Here is a 20,768-nt window from a genome sequence, read left to right as displayed (position 1 = left end):
AGAAGTACTGCATTTGTAAAAATAAATGCTTATAATTCTATAAATATTTTGTAATTAAAAATGTATAATAAAATATTATTAAAACTAATGTCTTAATTATAAATATTATACTGTATTAAAAGATTTATTATTTTAAAATATTTCATCCGCTAGAGGGTGTATGAAATGACTGTGCTTGTTCGTCTGTCGAAAACAAGATGGCGAGAGGTACTAGTGCAGGGTTTGATCGTCATATAACTATATTTTCACCAGAAGGACGACTGTATCAAGTCGGTAAGAAAGCTTAATTTCTAATTTATAAAATAAGCTTTAATTTCTGCCATTTTCATAAGATAAAGCAGATACTAGCTCAGCCAATAATTAGTCTAATTCACAAAATAACACCTTTTACTTATAGCTGAGAAAATTTTTATTGAGAAAAACTAACGTTTTCGGCTTACTCAATAAGCCATCCTCAGGTTTTAACTTTCGAAAAAAAAGAACATTATCGTTCCATTAAAAGAATACAATTGTTCGAAAAAATTTAAAACATTAGTAACGGACAAAAAGGAAGAACATGGTAATATAAATAAATAAATAAAAACAAAAAAGAAAGAATATGATAATATAAATAAAAAAATATACAATAAAATCGTTATAGTGGGAATAAGAAGTAAGAGATGAAAAATAAAAAATGAAAATAAAAATGATTCCACTGGTGATACTTTTAAAAAGAATGGCAGAATATCGAGGAATGCTGCCAAAACAAGCTAAGACAAGCCTATGAGTTCGTGATACATTTCTTAACTACGAATTTCCAAGCTGTTGGTAGGCTGTCAAATTTTCTCAGCTATAAGTAAAAGGCATTTTCATAAGCTTAAATGCCTATCTTTCCTGAAAATGATTGATAAATCTGAAAGGATTTAGCTGAAGGAAAACCATAAAAGAATTGAAGAACTCGGTAATTTGTGCTAATGAATTAATACAATTTTAAGTTTGATTTGTTAAATTGGTATAAATTATACAAAGTTCAGATTTTTTATGTCTTTTCTTTAAGTTTTGCAGGCTCCAACTTTAAATAATCCGGACTTAAAATTTGAGATTTGGGCCATTTTATCACTTGATCTCTACCAGCAATCTGAATTGAATATGTTATTTGTAGATCATGATACAGGAGAATTCAATTAGAGTAAAGCAAAAGGTATCCAGCTAGAAAAACGTCATAAACTTAAACTTAACTCGCTTTCTCTCGTAGATGTTAATATCGATGAGTGCCTGCGTGTTTCTTAATAAAATTGTTCTGAAACGAAGCGAACAAATAGCCGGAAATAAAAAAATTATTTGTAAGTTTTAAACAGTTGATCGTAAGTAATTTTTTTTAATACCAATTGATTCAGCGTGTCAAATTACATCTAGAGATGTCTGTTCATTAATATTAAGTTTAAGACCTTTTTTTAGCTGGATACCTTTTGCTTTACTCTGACCGAAAATTCTGTCATGGTATCGTGAAGAATCCTGTCAAATTGAAGCGTGACTTCCCCTTCTAGTCACCCCTTCAATTGACCATGCCGCAGGGAATTTCAAATTTTAGGGGAATACACTCAACATAATACTACATATCTACACTGGTCAAACCGTAGGTTACGAACTTCTAGATCCTTATTGCAGCTTCTGTGTACCTGTACAATTTCTTTTTACAAACTTAGTACATACTATTAAATATTTAAACATGCAGTAAGTTTTCTGACTATTATGTAGTGTGATATAAACACAAATTGTAAATGTAACTCTCAACCTGAACAGGCAACTGAAAGCTAATGATACATTTGAGTACTTTTTGGTGAATGGGATGCCAGCTGATATGTGCGGAAACAGGTAAGATTTGAGCTCTGAATGAGGAGTTTTACATCACCCCTAGAATTGTTAACCTTTCACAAGATATTCTTCTCCAAAGGTCAGTTTTTAACATGTATCAGTACTGTCTATTCTATGTGCTTTGCATATAGACATGTGCCTCAATGCAAGCGATAGCGAGCACCGAGGCATCTGGGTGGGAGCAAGCCCCACGCCTCCCTAAAACTATATAATATCAAGTACTTTGTGAACAGTCAACTGGGCTACTTGAAGCTGGATGGTCACATGGTCTAAATTGTTAACCACGATAGTCTTTTGCAATTGTCTTCTGGTGTCCTGTTAACCAAAAAGAACCTACATTTGTAAAGTAGCAGTTAAAAGAATGTTTACTATAGTCTGTCTATGGAAAGAATTAACTTGGGTATTAACCAATGAGTGTAAGCTGCCGATTGCTTAGTTGTGGGAAGTTACTTCCAGTTTCTTTCTCATTTGTTAAACACGTCACCACCATTATAAACAGTATTCTGGAACCTTTGTGTTCTGGTATTGAAATATGAGGAAGTTTGCTATAGTAGTAGTTTAATGCATGATTTTTTCCAGTTAATGAATGCTATAAAATATTAACATAAAAGTCATTCTGCCATGTAGTGAGAGAAAATAAAATAAAATTCACATATTGCCAGACATTAAGTGAAAAGTGCTGACATCATTAGGGAATGTGCTGATTGGTTTAACTGAAGTGACATCATGCATGACATTGCTCTCAAGTTGATTATTTCCATAGACAGACTATAGTAACAGTGAAAACTAAAGTATTTTAACAATATATAAAATAAAATACTGTTCCAATAGAGGATGCAGCACTTACATATTTATTACAGGCTCCTATCTGGACAATGTTTGGCTACCCTTTCTATATATGTGTGTGGGTTAGGTTAGATCACAACTATACATCTCCTGAGTTGCAATTGCATCAAACTGCAATATCTATTATATTGCAGATATTTTCCCACAAAACTTGATAATGTGGTTCAACTCCATTGCAACAAGGTTTCTATATTTGGTATGGACAATAGGAGTGAACTGAAAGCAAGGGTCAAAATTTTAATTTGCATAATTTACCACTCATACATAGATTATTGTTTTACTTATAGAAGCCATTATTATTGCCTTGTATTTTGTTAACTTGTGTATATTTTATGCTGGCTCTCCACTTATCATGATTGCGTCACTGTCATCTGATGATTCAGAGTGATACAATCGCTGCCTATGCCTACACACTTGATGCGAAATGGAAAACAATTTCCAATAAATTATGGACATTTTTTTTAAATAGCAGCGAAACTTTCAACTTAAAATAAAGTTTTATATTTTTAAATTTAATTTTTTGAAATCTAATATTTGCTATTTTTCTGCACTTTCTCGAAATTTCCACATTACGCTGTATATAGTGCCAAGGATGATGGATAAAAATATGATGCTACAAATATGCTTGGAATTATGGATGCTGCATGTTGACTGGCTGTGACAGATTCGCTAGGCAAAAGTATCCCAGTACTCTTTTTGCCAAAGTACTGGAAGGTGGTTTTTCTTTGCATGAGCAGTGACAAAGACAATTGAATCACCTCAAAATTGCACTAAGTGGAGAGACAGCATTAATAAATTTCAGTATAACAACGTGTGCCATAATGGCTTCAATACATTCTTTCAAATGATAATCTGTGTTAGCACATGACAAATATATATTTTTGCCAAAGCAGAATCTGAGCTCTCAAGCAAGAAACATAGACAAAGATCAAAGCAGTAAATTTATTCTTTCACTTTATTAGATTCAGATAGTCTATCCAGAGAACAACTGATGTATTGAATCCGAACTATCCATCTTGGATATATTGAATCCTGTTCCACTTTCTCTGGTTTCCCCATCTCTTATCTATATTGTAGGGTTTCTTAGTTTTTATGAGAATGGAAGAAAAACTCAAAAACTAAAAAGAACAAAATGATGAAAGTATAACCCACCATGTTGATAAAGATATCCGAGTAACTTAAATCAGTCTTTGAGATTTAACACTAATTAATGATTATTTTTAATAAACAACAATTCACTAAAGAAGGAAAAAAATGTTTAAATACAAGATAAAATCTCGATTTTCTTCTTAGCACAAATTAATTGAATATGATTTTCATTTACAAAGGATTAAATCAATGATATGATAATGCAATATAAGATTGATCAGATAATGCAATGCAACATGGTTAATCCCCAAGGTGGGATGCTTCCTGGAACAACTTTCTATGGGAAATTGGCATCTACTTAGGTGTTAGACATTTTGTAAAGTTGTAATTAAATTATGGGACAGATTAATAATTATCTGTAATACTTAACAATGTAGAATGGTTTTACAATTGCTGAATTAGTGAAAAGCTTCTTTAATTTTTGGAGAGTTTATTTGTTTTATACAAACATAACAGTTGGTGGAATAGCTGAAGAGTGAATTATTGTACAGTAGAGAGTCGAAAATCGGAATCAATTGGGGACTGGGGTTGTTCTGATTACCCATTATGTATGAAAAATTACATTAACCTGTCCGATGTTCAAATTTTTTTCCGTTGCGTGTCGCTTCGTGTTGAATTTTCGTCGATTTTAAGCCTAACAAAAATTTTTATAATAATAATCGAGGCTATCGTATTGTTAAAAATTATTTCTGCATTTTGTACAAACAAAATAAATATATTGAAGAATATAAAAACATGAAAATTATACTTTAGAAGTAAATTTAGTATCAAAAACGTTCGATTCAGCACGACACAGTCCAACTGAAAATCGTGCCGATTACCGGCAATTCTGATTACCAGTGTTCCAATTAACGACTCTCTACTGTATTACTGTTCCTATTTACACAGTAGTCTAATATTCTAAATTTCTCATGGTATTTACAGGAGACACTCAACTAATTTTTTTTATCCTCTTAATATGATATATCATAGTATTGATGTATTGTATTTAGAAAGGACCAAAGAAATAATTTTTGGTAGAGAAGTAAATGTACTATTTTATTACTGTATTTTATATTTTTTAAAGTTGTTCTAAAAGTATTCAGTGTTAGAATTGTGTGTGAAGGTGGAATCAAAATTGATATAAAAATATTTATAGAATAATTAACTGATTTCTTTAACTTCTTATTATTTATTTTATAAGAAATAAAAGAAACTAGGTTATTTACAATCATCTATTATAGAATTCAATATTTAATTTATATATTTCTCAATAAAAGTAAGTACAAATAAATTTTATGTTTTAGAGTATGCATTCAAGGCTATCAATCAAGGTGGATTGACTTCTATTGGTCTTAAAGGTGAAGATACAGCAGTTCTGGTCACCCAGAAGAAAGTTCCTGTATGTTTTACTGTGTTTTCCCATTATAATATACATTTGATGATATTAATATATAATTGTTAACTGAAAATTTAGATTGTTGTTTGTTTTTATACTTGAATTCTATTATATTTTAAATTTAGAGAACTATGCTGTTAATAGTCTTTATTTATTTTTCTAAAGAAGACATAACCAAGGTATGACCTGATGCAACAACTTTAGTTTTTCCAATGATGATATGCATATGATGATATATGTAAAGATACATATCATCATTGGAAAACAAATAAAATTGTTGCATCAGGTCATAGTGCTGGTTCTGTCTTTTTTGAAGAATAAATAAATGAAAACTGTTATATATTAAACTGAATTTTGTACATAAAGATGATTAATACACTGACAGATTTAAATTGCCATTGCCAAATTGTTATTTTGATAATTCTAAATGGAGTTAATTGTTACAAATATATTTTTAGGATAAGCTACTTAATCCATTGAGTGTAACTCATATGTATAAACTGACAGATAATATTGGCTGTGTAATGACTGGTTTAGTAGGTTGGTATTAAAGAAATAAATATATATTTATGTTAGAAAATAATTGAATTTTCAAATGGTGCCACATTCTCTTCATAGCTGATGGACAGTCTCAGGTTCATAGAGCACGTTACGAAGCAGCTAATTGGAAATATAAATATGGATGTGACATTCCCATAGATGTCCTGTGCAAGAAAATTGCCGACATTTCACAGGTTTACACGCAGAATGCAGAGATGAGACCTCTAGGATGTAGTAAGTTTAAATTTAATGATTCACTTTAACAAAATTCAATGGAATTGGTAGTAAAATATTAATGTTTGTAGGCATAATGATGATTGCCTATGATGGAGAACCTCAACTCTACAAGGCAGATCCAGCCGGTTACTACTGTGGTTATCGAGCCACTAGCGTAGGTGTTAAACAGGCAGAAGCAAATAGTTATTTAGAAAAGAAATATAAGAAAAGAATAAATTATAATCATGATGAAGCCATTCAGGTAAGGATTTATATTTATTGTTAAATCAGTTATATTAATATAATACAGGGTGACTCAATAAGAGTTGCAAGATTTGAATTTGGTGACATTTTTGCTTGGGGTCTGCAGAGCCACTTTATACAAACAGTTGTGTTCTGTTGGTTGGAAAATTCAAGACGGGACAATGCATGTGTATTGTGCAGTGTTTTTATGAAAGTAAACAAGGCTAAAATGCAATCACAGAGAATGGTGAATAATGTTGTGACATAATTGCCAACTTTTTGGAACTAGAACTCAACGATATCTCATGAATGACATGTGGTTCTAACAGGATGGTACTGTACATGTCACACAGCTCATGAAAGTTTGCAGTTACTGCATGGGAAATTTCTGGGTTGCATTATCTCAATCAGATCTTGTGATTTGACACTGTTGGACTTCTTCCTTTGGGGCTCTCTGAAAGAGGAAGTGTAAGCTGACAACCTGGAAACTATGGAACATCTAAAGGAAAACATACAATGAGTCATAGGCAAAATAGTGCTCAGTATTTTGAATAATGCCGTGAAAATGTCACCAAAAGATTAACAGTTTGCAAGGAAAGTAGAGGTGGCCACTTGTGCAGATATTGTCTTCCACTTCTAATTTTCCATCCCTCAAAATTATATTGGTTTAATGAAAATTGAATTTTGAGATAAAATGAAGTTTTTATTAACAAAGTAAATCCTGCAACTCTTGTTGAATTGCCCTATATTAACAGGTCTTTAAAAATATTATTAATATCTACAGAATTTTTTAAAATGAAGCTGTGTTAGTAATTCAGTAATTGATAATGACTTTAAACCCCTCTTTTATGAAATTATTAGAAAAGCTTGTTAATTACATGAGTTTGCTGTGTGATTGCCATTTGATTTACTCTAAAACAAAATTAGTTTTTAAAGTGGACAAGTATCATTTAGTACAAACTTTAAATAACAAATTTTTATAAATAGTAAATATATATTTAAAAAAGCAGAAAATGATTTGACTGCATAAATAACAATAAAACAGTAAATGTAAAATTACATTAGGCCTTTTTTATGATTGTTTACTTTGTACCTTCCTCTTTGATGGCTTATATGAAGAGTGTCACCATATTGCATGATTCTAGAGATCATTTATTTCATACTGTATTTCCAGGAACAATTTTTGTTGAAGCTTATGGTAAAAATGACTAATCTAATAATAATAAATAGAAATTATAAAAATGGGGAATCTGCCGTATTAAATTATATCAAAATAAAATGTCAACTTCCTTATTGCACAAAGGAATTCAAGAAAATAGTGTGGCCTCTTGCCAAATGAGGTGTAATCACACTGTTCTTATTGTTTCAGATGCAATAACAACTTGGTACTGTTCTTCACAACATTCCACATGCGACACATGAAATCTGCATCATGTACTGTATTTGAGTGTGCTGACAACATTGAACTTGAGCATTGTGATGTACAACAGTCCATATCAACACTAGTCTTAACTGTCACATAGACTGCATTGAATGTCATTCAAGTCATTTACAATATCTTTCATTTGCAATATGTTCTCTTTTCTCATTTGAAAAGCAATATTTTGGCTACACTGTACATTTGCAAGTCAAAAAACTGTGACATACAAAGATATTGAAGTGCTTTCCAATAGTTTCCAAGATACAAAGAGACAGATATTGAATTTAGACAGTTTTACAATTACTGTTGTAACCAATAACTGCATTAATTCAACTTAAGAAACTAAATCATTGTGTATAAATTGCATCTTAAACATAAAACATTTTTTGCAAAGTTAATAAAACATCTTCGGATTCTAATTACAGAAATAAACTATCAAATTTCTTACATTGTTTATTCAGATTTGTGATTTGGCAAGGACACAATTCTAGTGTAGTATGAGATCTGATCATTTCTTTCTAATCTCCCAGTAATAATACTTGGCCTAGAGTAGGTTCTTTGAAGACATTTTTCTGAGGCTCACATGGCTGTGAAGGTGACTTGTGGTTATACCATGTGGAAACAGTAATAATCTCTTACAATAGCATTTGCAATTTACCATGGGTAAACTTCCAGTCTAAAATTATATTTTGCTTCCTAACTTATAGAATTGACCTGGTAGTGATACAAATTTTCTTTACAATTTATTTGAGAATCCCTGCCCAGAAGAATACATAATGGTAATAAGTAGCACACATCTTCAACAAAAGAACTTGACATTCCTGGTCTTCCATTCAAAGACTTGTTTTTGATATTAGAAGGATTGATATTTCATTTTAGGACTATAACAGTAAACTTATTAGATGGCCTTTACGTCAGAACGTATTCGGTTATATCAATTAAGTCTCTCAATTTTTTCATTTTGCTGATTGACGAAAGAACAATAGTAGCAATATATAGATATATGCATTCTGAAAACAATAGACCAATTGATTTAATCTTTCTTCAGATGGACCAAATTATGTTTGTATGTCACTGTCCCTCAATTTGTTACAGTTTATCCCTGTCTTTAATGGCAGTCAAGTCTCTAACATCTGAAGAAAAGGAAGATTTGATTGATTTGTCTATTGTTTTTGCTGTAGACACAATTGCTAGTAACAAGGTATCGTGAAACACAACAGTGGAGAATAGCAATCATCCTCAAATTATATGCGTCTGAATAAGTTATTTATCAGAATAGAACGTATGATAAAGTATAATAATTAAAAATCTTATTCTTAGGAAACATTTACAAGTTATTATATTTTGCAGCTGGCCATCACTGCTCTTTCTACAGTTTTATCTGCCGATTTCAAGTCGTCGGAAATCGAAGTCGGGGTGGTTTCTAAAGATAATCCTAAATTTAGGTAAGATTTTATTATTGTAGTTACTTTGTATATTTGTTATCATAAATTGTATACTTTACATCAAAGGGAAACAAATTAATGTTATTAAATATTGGAAAATTTTTAGCTGTACACATGTAAAATTTAAATGTGTTTTTATCTATCTAGGACCCTGACGGAACCAGAGATAGAAGCCCACTTGGTAGCAATTTCGGAAAGGGATTAGAATGTCTTTTAACAGTAAAATGTTTACCATGATAACAGTTTTTCTACTTGTTTAATTTGCTTTTCACTTATACACCGATACTTTTCTTTATTCAAAATTATTAAATAAAATTCATTTAGAATTTTTAAAATGGTCGAACAACTCTTTTACTAAATACCGTTTTATTAATAATAGATTTACATCAACTGTAGATACACACACAATTAAATTAAATTATTTGATAATGATGCATCTAGTATATAAAATTATTTGGGTGCGGCGCCAAAATCCAGACAAAATTCAATTTCAAATTCCCGCCATTCTGTACCACCGGTAGATGTCGTGTTTGGCGTTCAAATAGCTTGACATGTGTATTAAACCATTTTAACCGTGAAACAGTCGCCATGTTGAAACAAAGTGCTGAGTATAATTGAAGAGCCGCGATTATCGATGAATTCGCGCTGGGCGCTCGGCGACAGAAATTATTCAGTTCTTCGGATACCCGAGGTCGACTGTTTATGATGTCGTTGCAAAATACAATCAGTCAGAGAAGTCAAATGAAGGTTTTGCAACACCGGCAAGGAAAATTCACTCGAAGGAGTGCATTGTCAGAACCCCTGAAATCATTCAACGGGCTCAGGAGCTGATTTTTGAGGATCCAGGTCAGTCGATCCGAAAATTGTCGTTGGTTGTTGGTGTGAGCGAGAAAACTATGCGTAGAATCATTGAGGAGGACCTCCGCTACAAGTCTTACACAATTAAAGTGAGACAGATGCTTTCTGAAGCTGCCAGGACAAAGCGAGTTGAATGCTGTAACCTGCTTTTGTGTTCCTTAAAAAACAATGCTGCCGGACGACTCAGATTTTTTTCTGACGAGAAAATTTTTACTGTTGATGCGAAAATCAATTGAAGAAATGACCGATGGCTTGCCCACGACCTAGATGATGTCCCTGTTATTGCAAAAACGAAATTTCCGGCAAATGTTCATGTGCTAGGTGTTGTGTCCAGTGAGGGTGATGTCATGCCACCGTATTTCTTTAACAAAGGGGAAAATGTCACAAAAGATGTTTATTTGCATGCTCTGTCAAATGTAGTGAAGCCATGGATGGAAACTGTGTCATCTGGAAAGCCGTATGTTTTCCGGCAGGATGGTGTGCCCGCCCACACAAGTCATTTGGTGCAAAATTGATTGTCAGATAACGTCGACATGTTTTGGTCAAAAGAATTCTGGCCTCCCAACAGCCCAGATTTAAATCCTCTGGACTTCTACGTATGGAGCGTAGTTGAAAGGGTCACAAACAAGACCAGACATGCAAATATCACATCGTTGAGAGCCGCTATTGATGCGGCATTCACCAATATCAACCGTGAGACATTAAAGCGCGCACACGCATGACTCAGACCGAGAATAGAGGCTGTCATTCAAGCAGGAGGGGGCTATATTGAATAAATGTATTCTGTATGACATTGCAATCAATGTGATTTTAAAAAATTTGTAAACCTTTTCGTTTTTTCAATAAGAAATACGTTTGAAAAAAATGTATAATTTGTCCGGATTTTGGCGCCGCACCCTGTAGTCCTATTGGCATTAAATGAAATGTTTGACGATAGCTGCTTTATATTTCAAATGTTACATGCATATCATTTAAGTGTGCATGTTTTAAAATATTAGAGGAACCAAAACTGTTCGTGTATTTTCTATTTAGTAGTGTGACATCTTAAAATTACTCATTAGTAAAATATTTAATTAAAGATGTATTGTGTTAAGTCTTAGAAGTTTGACGATAAAGAAACTCAAAGCTCAAATTCCATTATCATCCTCAAAGTCATTTAGCCTGAAAGTCTAATTGGGAGATCTGGGACAAAATCTTGATAAATTTTGGTCACAATATGGAAAATAGATACTAAATTTTTCTATGAAAACATGTAGATCTTCAACATTATGATGTGACCTTAGTCAGCCACTAGCTCAGAAAGGCTAAGAACCACCCCTCAAAACTTGTTCATCATGTATTCATGTTTTACTTTGTTCAAGAAAGCGCTAACTCATTACCAAATGTACAAAGATGAGAGTTTGCATTCAGTCTAGTAATGCTTTGTTTGCTTTATTCTTACAATATAATACGATTCAAACTACTAGACCAATGTCGCCCAAAGAGGTTCCTATGGACACCTGGGGTCCATGCCAAATTAAAATGAATTTAGCGGTTCGTGGACAATGTCAGGGGGTCTGCAAAAGGTGTAATAAAAAGTAAAATGATTGCAACCCATTTTCATTATGAAAGTTGAAAATAGAAATAAAAATGACTACCAATTTATTTATGTCCTGAATAAAATATAAGTTTCCAGAGAATGTTCATGTATTTTTCCATACTGTACTGCCACTGTCACGTCACCATTAAGATAGTGCAAGAACAGCAGAACTAATTTCTTCCTAATGACCACTTTGTTAGTCATTGATATGTTTTATATTTTAAATTATAGAGAATTTTAGGTTGTTTTTTTACACAAGTTAAATTTTTTCTAATGTAAAGAAAAAAAGCACGCTACTTGCATAGTGGTGAAATATCTTAAAACTGAAAAGTTTCAAGTAAAATTAAGATAACAAATCCTGGTTGAATACAAGGAAAATCTTGATGCATTATGTTTTCGCATGTATCGCATACAGCTTTAAACCACGTATGAAGAAGTATCTGGTTATTATGGTAGCCAACCACTGCACATTATACCCGAACTGGTTTCATAATACAATGAAAAACTAAAAATTAGACACCTAAACAACTAGCAGTATCTTAATGGCTGCCAAGATGTATGGCCTCATGTAATACAGTAGACCCCCCTATAACATGGTAGATAAGTTCTGTGTTATATGAATCCATGTTGTATGAGCCAATCACAGCCCAACACGTGTGCAGTTTAGGGGCTACGGGGGCTGATTGAAAGGTTTTCTTCCATAAAATTAATTGATTCTAGACTAATTTGACTTAACATTTCCAAATCACGTATAAATAAACTAAAAATTGTAGGATTACTTACCAACTGTGCACCGTTCGATGATGCCATTGCTTAAGCTTGTTTTCGTTGCGGAGCGGCTCATCAAATGGCAGACGCATTTCCTGATCAGTGAATTTTCCGCAGAAAAATAACTTAACTTTGGAGACATCATTAATAAAAATATAATTTTTAAGGCCGATGAATAATAAATGTTTTTTAGTAGGTCCAGTGCTCGTTTAAACTCAACAGTTTGTACAATATCCGCTATTGGTCCAGATTCAGCCAATCCTGTCACGACATGAGTTGGTGACGACATTTTGCCGTGTTATATGAATATGATCACAATTTTTTCGCCATGTTATACGAACCCATGTTATAGGGGAGTCTACTGTATATATAAAATCCAAGACAAGCATTGCACTGTGGGATTACTAGATAAAGCTTGCCCATTTTGAAAATGGGCTGTGCTTCATTTATTGCAAACATTTTAGAATTTATTTTGTTTGTTTATAGTATTTTATACATTTATTTAATTTTTCTTTCAAAAACAGTGAGAATTATTGGTCGTTTTTCATAATTATAAAAACTATTTAATGACTAAAAATATATAAATAATTCATTTATTTTGATCAAAAAATGTTTTTCTATGAAAAGTCAATAGATAAAATAAAAAAATTATTATTTTTATATCTTTGTAATGTAATTTATAACCCAATTAGAAATAACATATTTTGTTTTCAGTATATTGTACTTGTTTTTCAAAAACAGGCATGCTTTAGCTAGTCATTTCAATAAATATTACTTTAAATGTAAAAATAGAATATAAATAAAACATTTTGATATCACCATTTAACATTCAAGACATCAAGGTTAAATTTGTAATTTTGCTATTATGTAGTTGTGTAGTTATTTCACTTTGGGGTTCACAGTCAGGTTTTTGCTACGAGAAGGTGTCCGTGGGCATACTAAGTTTGGGAACCATTTCCCAAGACCATGAACACCATGAAAACTCCGCCATTTCATGCTTTTATTCACACTTGTAATTATGTAGTAGTAGTAGTAGTAGTTATAATTTATTTTGAGTTGATAAATTGTGTATTTTGCAGAAAGATTATGTTTAAAATATCAAACAAATAGACATATTCCTTTATTGGGCTATTAAAACTAAATAATTACTTTTTTTAATGCATTTGACAACAATAATTACCGACACGGTAATTATTGTCGTCTCCTAAACACTATAAAGTGCAGACACTCGGACACTTGGCAATCTTCGGCCAACTAAAATACATAATACATAGAAATTAAATATACATTATATAAAACATAAAAATCTTTCTGTGCATATATAAAACCTTATTTACAGAAAAAACAAGAAATAGTAAATAACACAAAGTTTCATAAATTACCCATTAATCCTAAAGAAGTTATATATGCTGAACTTAAAAAATGTATTACTAAATTACAACAACTAGACAAAATCAATAAAACCAAAAAATGGTTCGTTTTAAATGAAGAAAACAAACGTACACCAAAGTTAAACATACAACTCAAAACCCACAAAATAGGGGACAAAGTTAGGCCAATAGTTGACTTTAAATATTCTACGCTATACAACTTAGAGAAATTCTTGAAACAACAACTCAATATCAAAATTCCCAATTCTCAATTAAAAATACTGATGAACTTATAGAAGAATTAAATAAAATTGGTATAGAAGAAACGTTTAGAGTAGCAAGCTTAGACATTGTGGATATGTATCCATCAGTGACATGGGAAATAATAGAGAATAAATTACAGCAACTAAAAGTGGATGAAGAAATATTGGACTTAATTGACTTTACCTATAGGAGTAACTATTTTGAGATTGATGGAAATTATTACACACAACAAGAAGGAATAAGTATGGGCTCTGTAATAGGACCAAAATTGGCAGAATTGATCACGATTGAAATAGATGAAATAATTAGTAAAATACCAGGGATAAAGTTCTACAGGAGATACGTAGACGACGTTCTGATAATGTGTAACAAAACAGAAATTACAATAGAAGACATCAACAAGCATATAAACAGTATAACGAAAGAATATCCTCTAGATTAACACGTCTCGATCCCTCAAAAGACCACCAGGCAGTATCTGAAACTAAAAATATCGTATACCAGATCCCTTGTACTTGCAGTAATGAGAAATATTACGTAGGCAAAACTAAGTGAAAAATGAAAGTCAGACTAAAGGAATACATTGCAGATCTTAAATATTACAGAATCAACTCTACTTTCTATGACCATTGTACATTAAATAACTGTAACATAAATAAAAATAATGTAAAAATTCTTCATAAAGAAAAAGGAACTTATAATCGTAAATTTAAAGAAAGTTTAGAGATTATCAAAAACAAAAAACTGCATAAATAAAAGTTTAAGCATGAAAATAAATGAAAACTGGTTAGAAATATTGTAAACTTAATTTACTGCCAAAAAGGGGAAAAAGGATATTTTTATAAAAAATAAAAATTGAACTCCAATTTAATTAATAATAATCAGTCATGAGATGGCATATTCGCCACGTCGGGATATGGAAATCGGTACGATTCTGCAATAAATCGGAACATATTATGGGAGAGGGGGAATTAGTATACGGAAGCTCGTTAACGAAACAAAACTTTTCTTATCCATAGAAAGGAATACAAAACGAACAGGTACCAGTAAACGGTTTACAAATTTACTATGAATTAAAACGATGAAAAACCAACAGGTATGTTACATTCCTAGATTAATGAACTGTCTGCAGATTCAACTTAACAAACTTGCAATTTCCATTCCACTGTGAAAAGTATCTAAGAACCCATACTACTTCACACTACGAAGAACTAGATGTTACGCGGGATTTTCCCTTAGAATGAACGGCGTAAGACACTAGAACATGTAAAGGTACGTCTTATATAACAATATGTCCAGTAAATCTTATCGAATATTACCTGTTTTGGTCCTGTCGGTTTTTGCTGTGAAGAATGCCGGGAAAAATTCGTGCTACCACATTGCTTTACGCAAGATAGATGTCATTGAAAAAGTTGCCTTAAGGTGTTCGGCATGTGGAACTGTGATGTCAGTGAAGGTACTACATTTTGAATGTCTATAAGAATTTAGTTGATTAACACGAAATTTAATTGGCCCTTATTGAATTGTGTTAGTTTTATCGGCTTCTGTTGTGAAAAGTGCCGAGAAACCCATACTATCGTGTAAAACTACCTAAAGATTTTTAAAGAAAACCTCTTAAATTCGTGATCTCAAGGTACGTTTTGAACAATAAGGTTTTATATATGTACAGAAAGGTTTTTATGTTTTATATATTGTATATTTAATTTGTATGTATTATGCATTTTAGTTGGCTGAGGAGGGGCCTTAAGAAGCCGGAAACTTGCACAAAACGCAGGTGCATGTATCAACCGAAATAAACTTAAGATGAAGATTGCTAAGTGTCTGCACTTTATAGTGTTTAGGAGACATAAATAATTACTAACATAGATGTTAAGCTGCTGTCTATGGGTCAGTTGTATTTTGATTACACTTATGCAATTGCTAATTCAAGGATATTCTAAAACAATTCAAAATATGTCAATGTTATGTTTCGAATTGTTGGAGTCGGTTTACAGTACAGTGACATTTGTGGAGTTCTGTATGTTTGCCATGCTCCACTAGATGTGGAACTACAGATACAGGCTTTGGTCAAGCTACATAACTCAAAAGTTAAACAATGTTTAACTCTGATGTTTGATGTCAATGTCACGTTACAACTGGCCAGAATTTGACTATAAACTGGTCGACAACAGCAATGGCTAATGACTTGAAACTCCACACTGCTGCAGACCATAAACCGGCCTTTACTAATTAGCTTTATTTTAGAAATAATTAATTTTTTGTTGTAAACATAACGATTTTTGTATGATACGGTACATTGTTTAAATATTTAAAAATTGAAACACAGCTGTATTCGATGGTTAGAAATTTTCAAACGATAGAATTGTTTTTTTGTACTTTCCCGAGGAGGGCCTCTAAAAGACAGCCTAAAACATTCGAGCATTAAAGTTCATTTACTGCTGGAATTAGCATTTAGGTGCAAATTTTGTTAGTTTAGTATATAGTTCCAGTTTATATGTGCTAGTTTTGTCTGCTTTACTAATTAACAGTAATTTATCCAGTATATTGAGATAGTTTGAATTTCCATCACTTGCTGTCCTGCAGGAGCAGATCTACATAGGGACTAATAGGGCTTAAGCCCTGAGCCCCTAAGTGTCAAGGGCCCACAAAAATTGAATTACCATCATAAATTTTTAATATTTTTTCATTAGCAATGAGCACTTTCCATATAGTAAAAAGTAGTTAATAATAATATAATAATAATGATAATTTATAGTATTATTTGTATTAACAAAAAATGGGCCCCCACTGGACTTCAATAAGCCCTAGATCCCCCTGCAAGTGAAACAAAATGATTAATACATAATGCTGTTGTTAGGATGATAGCTTGGATGCCATTGTTTATTGGCCTCTTAACAAGGAGAGAGAGCTTAAAAAAAGTCCACTCAAAGTTAATAAGTATAACATAAAACTGTCTCTTGTAGTTCTTCAAAGTATGTTTTGAGATACTAATTCTAATGGTAAGCAGATTGAATTACAAGCAACAGAATACATTGTACTTTTGAATGGCCTTAAATGTCTATAATGTGAATCCTGGGGAATGCTGATTCATTCCAAAGAAATTTGTAACACCAATTTGTTCTACATGGTTGGGAACATGATTATGCTGAACAGTGTATTTTCTAGTGTACTTTGGCTTTAGAAATTTTGAACTCTGATTATTCAATGGAGAAGGATCAAAGCCTGTTCACGACACTAGTATTTGGTGTTTGTTCACCATTATGAATTAGTCTTGACTCTATGAAATTTGGGAAACTTTGAGAAGAGAAGCTTAAGTATGCCTTGTTGATATTTAGTCGGACATTTCATTTTCTTATAGTGTCTTACCGATGACTGTGTCAGAAGTTGTTGGGAAAGCAGAGGTCTTGACACTTTGGATATATGTAATACCATCACCACCTGGGGAAAGAATGAGCATTAAATGTCAAATTTTTTTTTGCGAGTTTTGGGGTTGTTTGAAGATCCCAATAACAACTGATCAAAAAGTACAGCGATTTAATGGACTGATCGAGGGAAAGTTATGTCTACTATTTACAAGTCAAGATGAATGTATAAGGGAAAATCAATAATATAAGTGAATTTCTGAACATGCTTTTGTTAGTAGAGATGTGAAACTAAGGCCAGGCATTCATAGATATGGACTGACCTGATAGAAAGTGTTCTTAAGTTCATGCCTATTTTTATCTACAAAAAAAGCAGCAAAAAATTTTAATTAAATTTTATTTCAATCTATAATGTATTCACCATTATTTTGTACAATTTCTTGCCATCTTGATGGTAGCTTTTTAATCCCGTCTTCGTAAAATGATTTCAGTTTTGAATCAAAATATTCAGAAATAGCCTTTTTTACATTGTTCTCATCCTCAAAAGTTTTCCCTTTTAAAAAATTCTGCAAACTGCAAAAAGGATGATAATCACTGGGAGCAATATCTGGCAAATATGGTGGATGAGGTAAAATTTCCCAGTTGTAGCTTTCAAGTTTCTGTACAGTTATTTTTGCAGCGTGTGGTCTGGCATTGTCACGCTGCAAGAGATCCTGCTTTCTGTTCACTAATGACGGTCGATTTTTTTTCAATTTTTCATTTAAACGCTCTAATTGCTCACAATACATTTGAGCTGTAATTGTTTGATTAGGTTCTAACAGCTCAAAGTGAATTACACCTGACATATCCCACCAAACAGACAAAAGAATTTTTTTTGGATGCAACCCACCTTTTGCAGTCGGTTTTGGCTGCTTGTCGCGATCCATCCATTGTCTTTTTCTCGTCACATTATTATAGAGGATCCATTTTTCGTCTCCAGTAACCAGCCTACCAAGAAAAGGTTCTAAAGCAATACGGGATAAAAGAGACGTGCAAATGTTTACACGTTGTTGTCGGTTAGCTATTGACAGTTCATGTGGTATCCAATTTCCTAGCTTTGAAACTTTTCCGATTTGTTGTAGGTGTCTATGAACAGTTCCGTGGGATGAATTTAAACGTTCCGCAATTTCATCAACTGTTAAAGATGGTTCTGCTTCAACTAGTGCAGAGAGAGCATCATCATCAAAGTCAACGGATCTTCCAGTACGAGCCTTATCCTCCACACTAAAATCATTGTTTCTAAATCTTTCAAACCACTTCTGCACAGTCCTTGCACTAATTACAATTTGATTATGTACAGTATTTATTTTTTTGGCTGCATTTGTAGCATTCTCACCACTTAAAAATAAAAAGTATAAAACATATCTTTTATATTCGTCGGTTACTTCCATTTTAACGAAAATAAACAACTGAAATGTTCACAATTCTGAACAGTATTATATGAATGAGATCCAATTTAACACGATTTTTCTCAAGGTCGTAAAAATGCGCATGGACTTATGGGCTGACCTGATACATAATCACCAAACTTGTCCAAGCACTTGTTCCACTAGTAATCAATGTATGTTACCATACCTCGGTCCGCTTTCTCTACGCATTTGCCAAATGTATGTTATGGATATGGACAAGTGATTAATATGGGCATTATTCATAATGACAAACAAAATTGGGCATTAAGAAATTTCAGGTTATTTATCATAATTTATGAAGTCACTACGAATACTGCTATCACCTGGTCGAGCAAAGTGACGACAATACCTCAAAGAGTGATCATCCGACATACACTAACCAATCAGCACTCGGATCCGAGTTGCCCCTGCGTATTGCATTTAGTACAAAATTTTAAATATATGTGACCAATAGTTCTTGCATGACATTTTAATTTTATTTCAGTCTCTTGTAATGTGATTAAATATTATGTTCACACCGAAGAAATATTTCAGATATTGCACGATGTCCATATTTCTATTGGCCGTGGCGGTAGAAACCGTACGGAAAAAGAAAGTATGAAATATAAAAATATTACAAGGGAGATGATCATAATTTATTGAACTTATGTGAAATCAGTCAGAAAAACAATTTTCCTAAGAAAGGCTTGGTAGTGAAACCAATTTTATGTAATGAATGAACTCGAGATGTCAGGTCGATCATAATTATAGATATGCATTTGTAAGCTGATGAGCAATATAAATTTATACTTGTGTATCAAGACCATCTAACTAAATTTATTCAACCAGTAAAAACCAAAAGTGCCAAAGATGTAGCCCGTTCTTTTAGACATTTTTACAATTTTTGGCACACCGAGTATTGTACAAAGCGATAATGGCAGAGAATTCACCAAGAATGTTGTCAAAGGAATTGTATGTGGCCCGAGTTAAAAATGGTGCATGGAAAGCCTGGACACTAAGTCAGGTTTTGATTTTGTGATTAGTTAAGAAATTTATACTTCAATGTTAACGAAAAGTATTATTTAATTAATACAGTTAATAATAATTATTTTTAAAAGATCTCATGTTTTTAAAATACACTTTGAAATAGTTCACAAGAAAAATAAATAATTCTTCATGAAAAGTGGAAATTTAAAAAAACAACTCATTTGCCCAAAGGAAATGGAAATGTAGATGTATTCATGTCTGGTCAATTTAACAAATTAGTCAATATTTATCAGTCTGTGTGGTCACTTTAGTCGTTATTCATAATGCCCTATTTATCACTTGGTACATAACAGTTACTTTGGGCATTGTGTGAGAGATGACACCCTCTTGTAGTGCTCTTGGTCTCTTCCAGCAGACGACCCATGGACTGTCTGTCTGTAGTCTGGCAGTATCACTTGGCAATAATGTTGCCATGGGAGGAATTCCATATGAATAATACTCATATTGTGCAAGAACACAGTTATGGTTTTCTTGGTAGATGAAACCTGGGCTTGTCACTAACATATCTGCTTCACTATGAGCATGGAAACATCTATCATTCCACCACCACCTTTGGTAGTGGTGGAATGATAGATGTTTCCATTCTGTTTGGATTCTGGTGTCCACAGATGGCACAGATGTTTCATCCTCATAATGATGTAATAGAGAAACTGACATCTTTCTTGCTCATAGTGTAGCAGATATGTTAGTGACAGGTCTGTTTATTTATCAGCCTCTGTCAGTTGTTTTGGTACCCATTGCACACAAACCTTTGTATCTGAAGCACTCATGAGCAATTTTGCTCATAGTACCATAAACAATATTGAGTTTCTTGATGATGTCTTGAGTGTCTTGTCAGTTTTCCTAAGTCATTGCTTCCTCTTGACAAACATTCTCATCCATGGGTTGATGTTGAGGGCCAGCCTGGCCACTGCTCATTACTGACATCTGCACTTCCATTTGCATGTCCATTAAATACACACATACAGTACTTATTTCTAGGACATTACACATTCTCCATAC

General features: G+C 32.6%; 2 protein-coding genes across 2 annotated transcripts; both read left to right on the top strand.

Annotated features, from left to right (window-relative positions):
* Nucleotides 1–153: 153 nt before the first annotated feature.
* LOC136975648 (proteasome subunit alpha type-6-like) lies at nucleotides 154–9,331 on the top strand. The gene is made up of 7 exons (XM_067270743.1): nucleotides 154–273; nucleotides 5,136–5,230; nucleotides 5,686–5,767; nucleotides 5,846–6,001; nucleotides 6,073–6,245; nucleotides 8,997–9,091; nucleotides 9,239–9,331. Exons 1-7 carry the CDS (start codon nucleotides 198–200, stop codon nucleotides 9,294–9,296), a joined length of 735 nt encoding a protein of 244 aa, XP_067126844.1. The 5' UTR covers nucleotides 154–197; the 3' UTR covers nucleotides 9,297–9,331.
* Nucleotides 9,332–10,482: 1,151 nt separating this feature from the next.
* Nucleotides 10,483–14,372, top strand: LOC136975687 (uncharacterized). The gene is made up of 2 exons (XM_067270790.1): nucleotides 10,483–10,642; nucleotides 13,963–14,372. Exons 1-2 carry the CDS (start codon nucleotides 10,483–10,485, stop codon nucleotides 14,370–14,372), a joined length of 570 nt encoding a protein of 189 aa, XP_067126891.1.
* The last annotated feature ends 6,396 nt before the right edge of the window (nucleotides 14,373–20,768 follow it).

The sequence above is a fragment of the Centruroides vittatus genome, unplaced genomic scaffold (assembly GCF_030686945.1).
Source record: "Centruroides vittatus isolate TY-2023 unplaced genomic scaffold, ASM3068694v2 contig_109, whole genome shotgun sequence".
Taxonomy (NCBI): domain Eukaryota; kingdom Metazoa; phylum Arthropoda; class Arachnida; order Scorpiones; family Buthidae; genus Centruroides; species Centruroides vittatus.
This window is presented reverse-complemented; position numbering and strand designations above follow the sequence as displayed.